Source organism: Aquarana catesbeiana, linkage group LG09 (assembly GCF_042186555.1).
Source record: "Aquarana catesbeiana isolate 2022-GZ linkage group LG09, ASM4218655v1, whole genome shotgun sequence".
Classification (NCBI taxonomy): Eukaryota; Metazoa; Chordata; class Amphibia; order Anura; family Ranidae; genus Aquarana; species Aquarana catesbeiana.
This window is the reverse complement of record NC_133332.1, coordinates 190,239,880-190,252,632: the sequence shown is the minus strand read 5'-3', so window position 1 is coordinate 190,252,632 and position 12,753 is coordinate 190,239,880. Positions and strand designations below refer to the sequence as shown.

The 12,753-nt window shown below is 42.9% G+C and overlaps 1 protein-coding gene across 3 annotated transcripts in view; it reads left to right on the top strand.

Annotated features, from left to right (window-relative positions):
• Positions 1-458: 458 nt before the first annotated feature.
• Positions 459-12,753, top strand: part of TMEM255A (transmembrane protein 255A) — a 212,514-nt gene continuing 200,219 nt past the window's right edge. For 2 of the 3 annotated variants that reach the window (XM_073599440.1, XM_073599438.1), the window contains exon 1: positions 459-755. In XM_073599440.1, the coding sequence (XP_073455541.1) occupies positions 701-755 (55 nt within the window). In that variant the 5' untranslated portion in view covers positions 459-700. The remainder of the gene's footprint in view (positions 756-12,753) is intronic. The other variant, XM_073599439.1, reaches the window with a different exon arrangement.

Genomic DNA, 12,753 nt, shown 5'->3' with positions numbered 1-12,753 from the left:
ACATTCTAAGGTCCCTAACACACATTCATACATACTAGGGCCAATTTAGACAGGATCTGAATAACCTACCAGCATGTCTTTAGAGTGTGGGAGGAAACCGGAGTACCCGGAGGAAACCCACGCAGGCACAGGGAGAACATGCAAACTCCAGGCAGATGTGTCATGGTCGGGATTTGAACAATCTGATCGTGTGTAAGAGGGTTTAGTATCTGCAAAATCAGACTGCTGGGTTATACACTGCAGGGATCCACTAACCCAGCTCCAAGGAAATGGACAGTAGTCCTCTGCCTGTGAAGGATGGTGACTGGAGAATGCAGGATATCCTATCCTAGGACAGTCTCTGCAAAGCACAGTGTGCACAGTACCAGCCTGCACCCTCTAGCGGCCAACAGGCAGAACCACACCCCGTGCACAGTGAAGGGGGCGCTGGGGATGCCTCGTTGAACAGAACAGCGGCATTAGCTGTCAGTCAGCGAGCTGTTTTATGCGCTTGCGCAGTGTGCCTTGGCAGGACAGTTGTGCTGTCATAATGGCCAGCATTAGTATGGGACTATGCATGAAGAAGAGGCTGTAGCATTGAAGCGGCTTTCCTTTTCTAGTCCTTATGGATGCTCTGAGCAGCAGGAAGCACCTCTGCATTGTGACATCAGGATCCTTCGTGTTGTTTTGCTGCCAAGTAGCAGGACAGTGACCCTGCAGCATGCTGACCCAGCAGCGGGCACAGCGCACTGAGATCCCAGCTGCAGATTCTACGGGTGAGTGCCCACTGACACATGCTGATAGGTACCCCCCACCACCTGGCACTGCATGGGTTACAGGCACCGAGTAAGTGTCATTGAGGGGGTGACATCAGAAGCACCCTTTCCTTGCTGCACTAAACAATCGAGCTGTCATGGTGTAGAAGTTGCTTTAGGATTCCCCATCAGATTGGTAAACAAGGAAGGATGGAAGCTTGTTGGTGATGATGATGATGATGATGATGATGGGCACCTACAGGATCCCATATAACCCTTCTCACATTCATCTATTGGGATGATTGTATAATATATATTATATAATAGAGGAGATGATCACTAATCCCAGCATCTGCATAGTGTGTTCAGGGGAGAAAGTAGGAATATACATGGTGGTGTATAGAATGATAGTAATATATATATATATATATATATATATATATATATATATATAATCTAGATGTCTGCCAATACTGTGATGGCTGACTATTACTGATTATATTACTAATGAATGTATTTATGGACATGGTGTGTGTCAGGCAGGCAGTGATCTTTATGTTTAGCGGTGATCACATGACATGAAATAAATGGTTACATTTGTCCCCAGTGAAAAACCTATCAGTGTTTAGAATCAGAGATGATTGGTGTGTAGATGAGATGTGAGTCCATGTTTTTGTCGCAGATCAGGCTGTTAGGAATCCTCAGCGTATGATCCAGTCTCTTGTAAACACATCTAAAGTGTCAGCCTGTAAGGTAAGGCCCTCTTCTCCGCTGTCACATTGGGGCTGATTTACTAAAGGCAAATCCAATTTGCACTACAAGTGCAAAATACAAGTGCACTTGAAATTGCACTTGAAATTGCACTTGAAATTGCACTGAAAGTGCAGTTGCTGTAAATCCGAGGGGGGCATGCAAGGAAAACAGTATTTTAGCTTGCACATGATTGGATGATAAAATCAGCAGAGCTTTCCCTCATTTCAGATCTACCCCTCAGATTTACAGAGACTTCACTTCCAAGTGTACTTTCAGTGCAATTTCAAGTGCACTTTGCAATTGTAGTGCAAAGTGGATTTGCCTTTCGTAAATAACCCCCTCTATCTCTTCTTTCCTGGAGTTTGTAACTCACACTCCTGATTATTTTACTGAACGCTGAATGCGGGTTCGAAATTGTGCGAGTTAATTTCAAACCCGCATTTCAGCACGGGTTCATGTACAGATGTCTATTGAAATTGCCCCCAGAAGTCACCAAAAGTAGCGCAGGAACTACTTTTGGGAATCGGTGCGGCGATTGGACGATGCCGTCACCGGCAATAGGCTCCAATTTGGCATGCAATTTGAAATGTCAAATCGGCCCGGGGCTTAGGGCTCATGCACACTGCAGCTCAAAAAGCAGCTCCCATGGGCTTTTGAGCTTTTTTAAACTCTCATTTTTTCTGCCTGGAACCCCCCCTTCATGTTAGCCTATGTGTTCATGCACCTTATAGGCTTTTTTCAGTTTACAGGCATATGCTCTTACAGGCAGAAAAACACCCCACCAAACTCACATTTTTGAGAGGAATTTTCAAGTAGAAAAGACGACTAAGTGCCCAAAAAACATGTGAAAAAAGCACTAAAGAGTATGTAAAAGCTCAAAGAAGCTTGAAAACACAAAAAATAGGAAAAATGAAATAAGTGGAGAGTTTGTAAAAAAAAAAAAAAAAAAAAAACGCTTATGCTCAAAAAAGCTCTAAGGAGCTCAATAAAAATGTGCAAAAGAGACCAGAAAAGTACAAGTTCTTCAAGCTGAAATAAAAGGTCAAATGCCTGTAAAAGCAGCTTTTTGTTTTGAGCAAAAAAAAAAAAAATTGCGATAACGATTCTTAACGATTAATCGTGCAGCTCTAATACAGTTATACACTATATTGTCAAAGGTATTAGGACACCTGCCTTCACACACACATGAACCGTAGGGTACAATATTGAGTTGGCACACCCTTTGCAGCTATAACAGCTTCAACTCTTCTGGAAAGGCTGTGCACAAGGTTTAGGAGTGTGTTTATGGGAATGTTTGACCATTCTTCCAGAAGTGTATTTGTGAAGTTAGGCACTGATGTTGGACGGGAAGGCCTGACTCGCAGTCTCTGCTCACAAATGTGCTTCTGGAAGAATGGTCAAACATTCTCATAGACACACTCCTAAACTCAATTTTGAATCCTAACGACTAAGACTGGGATGCAATTAAAGTTAATGTGCGTATAAAGGCAGGCATCACAATACTTTTGACAATATAGTGTATTTTGAGAAAAAAGTGTAAAAGAGTGACAGCCATATTGTAAGTTTACCATTATTATATCTATTTTAGTAAAATTCATATAGTACAGGCTTTTGAAATGTAATGTTGCATTTTAGAAAATGTACACTAATAAACTAACAGCCCTTTATAGGTGTGTGTAAATGAAACAGGATAAGTCAGTCATCGGTGAGGACACGCTAAGGCCACTTAGTTTTCTTCTTATAAAAAATGTTTTTCCTGGCTCAGCATACAGCAGGGTCAACTTAAAAGCAGTATTAAACCCATAAGCAAACATTTTATTATATAGCAGCTTACCAGTCATTGGATGTGATGGCTGCATTGTTTTTTTTAGGCTTTCTTTCTTTAATGTGTTACTAAACATACAACAGTAAAATCAGTCTGTATATGCAGTAAAACGTGCTTGGTATACTCACTGTGGAACCTAAGGGGTTAATACTCTGCATTGTGTAAAAAGTCTGTTTGATCCTGTCTTCTCTGATCCTCCCCTTCTTCCACAGTCCCCAATCCATTTCCTGATAGTACAGAGCCTTGGCTTGGAGGCGTTCTGTACATGCTCAGTTTGATTTGTATTGCTAGAGGTTTTTTTTGGGAGGGTTCATGTGATCAGCACAGGGTCAATCAGCCTTGTTGAGGCAGAGGGTCAGGAGTCATGCAGCCTCATAGGACAGTCAAAGGAGAATGAAGTCTCATCCTAAAGCTTTAACCAGTGTTGGGCTGAACTCTGATAGAAGTCGCAAGACTGCTATATACTGCTAATTAGGTATATAAGGTATATTTAGCAGTTTATATTTACTAAAATAATTGCATTTCCATGTTCTGTGTACTGTTAGAGACCAGATATAGTAAATGCAGGGTCCTGGGTTTAGTAACACTGATTTTCACTTGGTGACCTTTACAGTGTTTAGACAAGCCACTTACCACTGACAGGCGTGCTTACAATGATCAGCTTTTATTTATGTAAAACCTTTATCCTAAAAGGGAAAAAACATCTGTGGCTGCTTACAAAGTATTGAGCAAGTAGTGGGACATTTTCTACCTTAATTCAGGAAATGCAGTAAGGTAAAAAATGTCTTAACCTTAGAACAACTTTAAATAATTTTAAAGTTAATAAAAGTCAAATTCTATTCCCAGACCAATATTGCAATTGAAGATGTAAGGATTTACTGACAAATGCCATAGTTACCCAACTAGGGTGATCTAGTGGTAATTTGTGTGAAAAAAAAAAATTATAAAAACTTCATATGGGTACAGTGTTGGATGGCTGCGCAATTGTCATTCAAAGAGTGACAGCGCTGGGCAGGAAGGGGATAAAGGTGCCCACTAGGCAAACGGTTAAATCTCCTCTTCTTCTCCATGCCTCTTATCAGTTTGGTTGCCCTTCTCTGCACTTTCTCTAGTTCTCTGATATTATTTTTGTGAACTGATGCTCAAAACTGAACTGCATATTCTAGATGAGGCCTTACAAATGATTTGTACAGGGGCGAAATTACTGTATGTCTATGGAGTCCATGCTTCTTTTAATAAATGAAAGTATTTTGCTAGCTTTAGAAACTACAGCTTGGCATTGCATGCTATTATAACATCTATGATCTACCAGAACACCCAGATCTTTCTCCACCACTGACTCCCCCAGCTGTTCTCCTAGTGTATATGTTGTGTGCATATGTTTAGCCACTTCAATACGTAAATAAGTAAATGTATGGCCTTGTACTGAAATGGTGATAGCGGGATCACGGTTGAGGCTACAACCATGTTCCTGGTATAATTTTTTTACAGAAGGCGATTCCCTACACCAGTCCTCAAGTACCCCCAACAGGCCATTTTTGCAGGTTTTCCTTTATCTTGCACAGGTGCTTTAAATCAGAAATTCTCAAAACATGGCCTGTTGGGGGTACCTGAGGACTGAGGTTGAGAACCACTGTAAAAGTAATCCTGCGCCTATACATCCTGTCACTTTCGGTTTCAGTTTGTTTGTTTACAAGCTGTTTCCAGCTTATGAAGCAGCAGATCAAAAATCTTGGTTTGCTCTGCTGCTTTGGAGGTCAAAGAACCTGTCTTGGCCCATGCTGTCAGAAAAAAAAAATTAAATTGCTAAACAATTACAAAAAAATTAAATAATTAAAGTCCCCCTGTGCTCACGCGCTAAGGTGAATGCGCGCAACGGTTCTGCATCGCGTATGTAAACAACACATGCATCACAATTGTGGGTTGTCAGAGTGAGAGCAATAATTCTAGGACCAGACCTCCTATGTAACGCTAAACTGGTAACCTGCAAAGACTTTTAAAGTGTTGCCTATGGATAATTTGATGCACTGTAGTTTGTCACTGTTTGGTATCCATTTACTCAGCATAACATCATCATTTATTTTTACCAGAAAATTGGGTATTATATTGTGTTTGTGTTCACTAAAATTAATTAAACTGTATTTTTTCCAAAAAAATTGTGTTTGAAAATTTGGAAAACTACTGTGTGACACAAAAAATTGCAACAAACACCATTTTATTCTCTAGGGCCTCTGCTTAAAAAATAAATAAATACAAATATATGTATATGTGTATATATATATATATATATATATATATATATATATATATATATATATATATATATATATATATATATATATATATGTGTGTGTGTAGATATATCTATCTATATATATATATATATATATATATATATATATAATTTTCTACCAAAAATGCTGATTTTTACATGTATGACACAGTTGTTGGAATTGGCCCAGTGGGCAAGTGTTTAAACCTCATTTGCCACAGTTGCCCAAATAAATAGTGCATTGAGGTCAGCTTGCAAGTTGGAGACATCCTGTAAGGACATAATTATACTGCATAGCTTGGTGTCATCTGCAAACACTGAAATTGTACTTTTAATCCCAGACCCTATATTATTTATAAATCCGGTAAAAAGTAAGGGTCACTGAACCTTGGGGCACACCACTAGTAACCTTAGACCATTTAGAACAGGCATCACTAAAGCCACTGTCCCATCCGGACAATTAAGGAGCCTTCCTTCTTCTTGGCCTCCGCCACTATTGTTCTCAAGGCAGTGCGGAGAGTGGGATAGCAATGAACAGACAGCGGGATGCACAGCTGCACTGGATGCAAGGGTGGGAGCTGCATGAGCTAAATTTCCAGGTCAACTAGCAGGTGATTGGTTGCTAGGATACCGGGTGATCCTAGCAACCAATCACCAGCTTGTTAATGTGAAAAGTTAACCCTGACAGCTCCCGCCCTCAATCCAATGCTGCTATGCCTCCTGCTCGCCTCTGTGTAAAGTAGAACATGGGCAAAGGGACATGGCTGTGAAAGGCGGGGGGCAGGGGGGTTGACATGCAGGGGGCAGTGATATATGTGTGTGTGTGAGGGGGCAGATGTGAAAGGTGAGCAGTGCTGTAGGGGGGGGGGGGGATATAAAGGGGAGTAGTGCTGTGGGGGGTCATGTGAAGGGAGCAGGTGGGAAGGGGAGATGTGATGTGATTTATAATTATTTGGGAAAATTCCTTTTCAAGTTTTGTGATCTTTCTTCATTTTTATAGTTTAGTTTATGGTTTCTATATTATAGTTTCCAACTATAGTAGTAGTTATTAAATATCACCAGCAGACAGCGCCATCTGTTTCAGAATGCTTTATAAAATTCGGGTGCACATTTGGTTAGTCAAACTATTACAGCGCTGAAAACTAAAAAAAGGCCTGGTAATAGGGGTATATACAGGCTCACCGCTCAAATGGTAAATTAAATCATACATCTTAGTGAGCTGACTCTACTTAGTACTGTTTAGCTGGTAACACCATTCATTACTACAACGTCAACCAGTTTACAATTCTGTTATTGGCAGTAGTGGGGAAAGCAAATGACAACCAAAACTTACAGTTAACCTCTTGCCACCAATGTAACACATATGTACAGTGGCAAAGAGGGTGGGCATTAATACCCACACTCTACACATATACATTCATGGGCAGCAAAGCCGTCTGCGCAGAGAACACACTTACTGCGCTTCCAGCACAGGGACCGAGGTATAAAAGACAGCTCTCGGTCTCTAATAATGATCTGGAGCTGGCAGGACTGGCTCCTGATCATGTGACCAATGTAACAGCCAATCATATGGCATAGCTCCCAACTATCCCTGATTTAGAGGGACTGTCCCTGATTTGGAACAAAAGTCCCTCTGTCCCTCTTTTCGTCTCATTTGTCCATCATTTTGGTCTGATCTCTATAGTTGTATATAAATGCACTATTTATCTTTCAGGAAGTGTTTCTCAATGTTAAACCTTTCATCCAATTTCTAAATCACTGCATTTGTAAATTACAAAAGCCAATATAAAGGAATAGTAGCGTTAAAAAAGCACTTGTGGCTTTAAAGCGGAGTTCCACCCAAAAGTGGAACTTCCGCTTTAAGTACTGCTTGCCCCCTTACTTGCCACATTTGGCATGTCATTTTTTTTGTGGGGGGGAATGGGTACCTACTTTAGAGAGGGACATCCCCTTCCACTTCCTTGTTCCGTCTTCAGGCCACCTAGGCGACTCCTCCTCTCCCCCTAGGCGGCCCCTCCCTCTAGGCAATCTTCTCGGACACGTCACAGGTCCCAGAAGATTGCCTGTCCACTCGAAGAGCGCAGAGCGACTTGCTCATGCACAATGCTTGCCCGGCAGTGAAGCCACAAGCTGTCACAGCCGGGTGCCCACAGTTGCTATAATGGCACCACTGAGAGGAGGGGGAGAGGAGCGAGGCTTCGGGCGCCCGCATCGCTGGACCGTGGGACAGGTGAGTGGCTGTTTATTAAAAGTCAGCAGCTACACTTTTTGTAGCTGCTGACTTTTAATAAATGAAAAAAAGTCTGGAACTCTGCTTTAACTAACCTTTTTATTTTTTTGATAATTCTCCTTTAAGGGGGTGTGGCAGGGGGTGTGTCCTGTGTCTACATACTTTTGCTAATAGGTGTCCCTCATTCCCATCTCAAAAAGCTGAGAGGTATGCATTGGTCATGTGATTGCGCAATCCTTCCCGCCCCTTGGGCATACAGACCCTGTTAAATAGACACCGGGCTGGGTGGACAGGGGTTTGGAACCTAAGAAAACCAATCCTGGGCTCAATTTGACAGCAGTTTTTCAATTCTGGTCTTTCTGTACCTTGAAAAAAATACAAATGCAAATAACTTTATGTTTGTTGCTGGTAATTTTTTTTTTTTGTGTTTGAAATTGAATCATACATATTTAGGCGGAAGTATAGATTGGTGGACACAAGGGTGTCCTGAATGCTTGTTATTGTGTTTCTGTCATGATTCTGATGCAGTGCTGCTGCGAGAACTGGTGTGTCTGGCTGATGTGATTAAAGGTTTTCCAAGCAGGAACAACACTCATTACACTTTCAGCTTGCGTACTCTTCCTGCCTACTACCATATATCATTTGTGGAAGAGCATGCAGTATGCCCTACATACTCTTCTAGAGTTCACCGCTAATACAGTCATGCTGTATTCATAAGAGCCAAATGCATTTTCTTCCTACAGGCGTTTACAAATACTTACATTTTAGTTTTCTTTTATATAGCCGTAGGAAAGCTAGTTATAATCTTTAAATAATTCCTTTACTTTGCTGTTTAGAGAAACAGACACCATCTCTTGTATTATGTCTGCAGCCTCTGACCATCTCTTGTTTACGTCCTATAGTCTCTGATCATCTCTAGTATTATATCTGCAGTTTCTGACCATTTCTTGTATCATGTCCGCAGCCTCTGACCATCTCTTGTATCATGTCCATAGTCTATGACCATCTTTTGTTTCTTGTCCGCAGCCTCTGCCCATCTCTTGTATTATGTCTGCAGTCTCTGACCATCTCTTGTATTATGTCCATAGTCTCTGACCATCCCTTGTATTATGTCTGCAGTCCCTGACCGTCTCCTGTGTTATGTCCATAGTCTCTGACCGTCTCCTGTATTATGTCCATAGTCTCTGACCGTCTCCTGTATTATGTCCATAGTCTCTGACCATCTCTTGTATCATGTTTGCAGTCCCTGACTATCTCTTGTATCATGTTTGCAGTCTCTGACCACCTCTTTTATAATGTCTGCAGTCTCTAACCATTTCTTGTATCATGCCCATAGTTTTTGACTATATAATGTTGTGCATCTGCTGTCTCAGACACTGAATATTCAATGAATTTTGAGTGGAGCCTTTTGATGATGTTGAGGGCCACACTTGAGGCCCCCCATATCAAGAAAGTTGATCACCACTAGCCAGGGCTGTACATCGGGAGTCGGCAAGCCATCGATTGTGATCTACCCATTGGCCGCAGGCAGCCGATGGGTAGATCGTGAACACTGCCCTGCTTCCCCCACAGCCTCCGCCGCTCGCAGAGGGGCAGACAACACTACAGCGGGGGAGGGGGGAGTGATGTGAGGGGGGGCAGAGGACACTGCTATGGGGGGCAGAGGAAACTACTTTGGGGGGGGAGGACACTGTTATGGGGGGGACAATGGACACTATTGTATGAGGGGGCAGAGGACACTACTGTTGGGGGGGGACAATACTACATGGGGGGACGGAGGGACAGAGGACACTAATGTGGGAGGGGGGCAGATTATATTACTGTGGTTGGGATGAATTGAATGGGGGCAGAGAACACTACCGTGGAGGTGTGGGGATGGGACAGGACACTACTGTGGGGGGGTGATGTGAAGAGGGGCAGAGGATACTAATGTGGGGGGGAGTGATGTGAAGGAGGGCAGAGGATCCTAAGTTTCTGGTATGTTACTGGACTGCTATTTAGGTCTCGGTTCATTGGTGGTTTGTCAGTTCTCGGGCCAATGTAGCAGTATGTTTGGAGGCCACCCTGCTGGGTGTGCTCAAGGAGCTTAATAACCTGGTTTATAGGGGGCCCAAGGCTTATGCTGAGCTCCAGCATCCATCTAGGATTACCCCTAGGGCGTGGGTCTCTGCCAAGAGGTGGTTTCTTAAACCTGGTCACTGGTCACCTTACAGCCGTCACACATTCAATCTATTCCAGATGCTCAACTGTGGGTGAAATTTGGCATCACAACACTTTGTGATATTATGCCAAGGGTTTTTTTATTTGACCTTCAGAGATCTTTCAGGTAAATTTAGGTTACCTAAATGGGTGTATTTTCGTTACCTTCAACTGTGACATGCTGCCCGGGCCCAGTTTCTGCAGTCCCTTGTGTTGGCCATGAATCCTATTGAGGAACGTTTGGCACAAGAATCCCAGACCAAGCCTTGTTCTTCTCTCTACCTGGCATTACTTAGCCTTGATTCCCCTAAGATGGAGAGGTTGTGGGAGGCTTGGAAGGTAGATATTTACTCTTTGGACAGAGAAGATTGGGAGGACTGTTTTAAAAATGTTTCTAAACTAGTTATTTCTTCGAGGGAACCTGTTACAAACTAAATTTTTGCATAGGGTCTAATACACTCACCAAAGATTGCACAGAATCTACCCTCAGAAAGATCCCACTTGTGTGCGTTCCCACTCAGATATTTGGTACATACTTCCACATGTTCTGGAGCTGTCCAAGGGTGGCGACGTTTTGGGCGAAGGTCTTTGAAGTTAATAATGTCCGCCTACAGCTATCCCTTCCCATGTCTCCAGAGTTGGCGCTGCTGGGGATACAGGATGATGAACAAATCCCTAATGCACTAAACTATTGATATTGTATCTTTTGTACTATGCTAAAAAGGCAATACTCTGAAAGGGGAATGCACCACCCCCCCAAACATTGGTTTCAAGGTAAAATTAAATTAATACTGTGTTGCCTATGTATAAGCTGAAATATAGTAATAGGAATTAAGACATTTGATAGGGACAGCGTAGTGGAGACATTCTTCCTTATGGTCTGATGCCTCTATATAACTGTTTTATCTGTCTGCATTGACTGTATGCCTATGACTTTGACAATTTTTTTGTACCTGTACCATGCCTATGTACTTAATAAACTACCATTCTGATCGTTAAAAAAAAAAAAGTACAAAACAATCAGTAGAGGAAGACACTGGCTGTGTATTTAGTAAGAATGGTGCTCACTGACAATATCTGCTTGCAACTACAGAGGTGGGCGGGTGAAATCTCCTGGAGGGGGAGGCCAGATGCATGGTGTGAGTTAATGTGGTCCGCTGCTGAAGTACTTCCTTATAACAGATTTCACTTCCCAAAGGACAAATATTGGGAAGTAATGGAGGAGTTTTCCATAGAACACACTGGAAGATGAGGTTAAGCCTGCTTTAGAATATATAGAAAGCCTTTTTATTTTTGCATCCGAGGTACAGTAAAGCAATTGTATACCTTTTTTTTTACATATTTTACCCACAGGTATAATAAGGCTTACCTGTAGGTAAAATTAGTATCTCCTAAACTACACGGTTTAGGAGATATTTACCCTGCATGCAGCCGCTCACATCAGCGGTGCATGCGCAGTGAAGGTCCAGCGTATCGTGCCGGACCTTGCCAGAACCGGGGACTCCCGCGAGCATGCGCGGGAGTGATGTTATCGCAGCTCCGGCCACTCATAGCGCTGGAGCCCTGAACCCGGAAGAAACGTTCAGGGGAAAATGTCAGCTCCCTCAGCGTTGACTGGGATGCGATGCAGGGGCTTCGTTCGAAGGTAAGTATTTCATAATGAGCTAGTATGTGGTGCATACTAGTTCATTATGCCTTTGCCTTACAGGTTTTTATTTTTCCGTTTTTGCGGGTATACAACCGCTTTACTGGTATAATGGTATATAGGAAAGCTGGAATTTGGGTGAACTTAGCCTTTAAAAGAGAAGTATGGCTTTAGAAAACAAAAATGAACAGTCATACTCGCCTAGATGGCTGCAGCACTGATCCAGCTGCAGCTGTCCTTCGCAATCTCTAAGACCAAAAACTGCTGATCACTAATTTCTCGTTTTTCAGCCCAAAGAGAACTGGTGATTGTCAGTCACTGGCTCTCTGCTCTGCCCCTCCAATTCTCACAGTAGAGCTGGGCTGTGGAGGGGGTAGAAGGGGCGGTCTCAGGCTTTCAGTGGCTTACTGGGAGGCTGAGCCACCTGCTAGTCCAGGCATCTGGGTGGATCCCGACCATATGGTTGGGATCTTTTCAGAGCCTGGACCGGCTCTGTGGCATCAGTCGACAGTGGGCTTTACCCACTGAAAATGGATCACAGGAGTGCAGAATGAACTGCACTCCTGTGATCCATATGAGAAGTACAGCCAAAATAGCTTTGGCTATACTTCTCCATTAAGTTTTTTAAATTCAATAAAGGACTCCACAAATCCAGACAAAGTGTGTTTCTTGTCTGCTGATAAACATTTGCTCAGTGTATTAATCAGTATTTTGCCCCTGAGTGTGGGTGGAGAGCAATCCACTCCCAAAATAACATGCTGCACCAGGCAGGTGTGGGGGGAAACTTTACTTTAGCATCTACACTTCCCCTCTTCTTCCTCATAAATGTTCCTAGCCAGGGTCATGTTGGGGGGAGGGGTACATGGCAACTCCTTAGGGCCTTAACTCCATATGGGCCCCCACTTTCTAACATTGTGGCTGCAGTACAGTGTGGTGGAAGGGTAGCTCACCCACTGTATCTCATCAGAGTGGCAGTGGGTGTCAGGCTGGAGTTCATTGAAGTTTAGCAAATGGCAATGTACGTTGTAGAAAAATAAAGTAAAGTGGGGAGCTCTCATACCCCTACCCCTATTTCTCCCAGCAGCTCCCCCATTT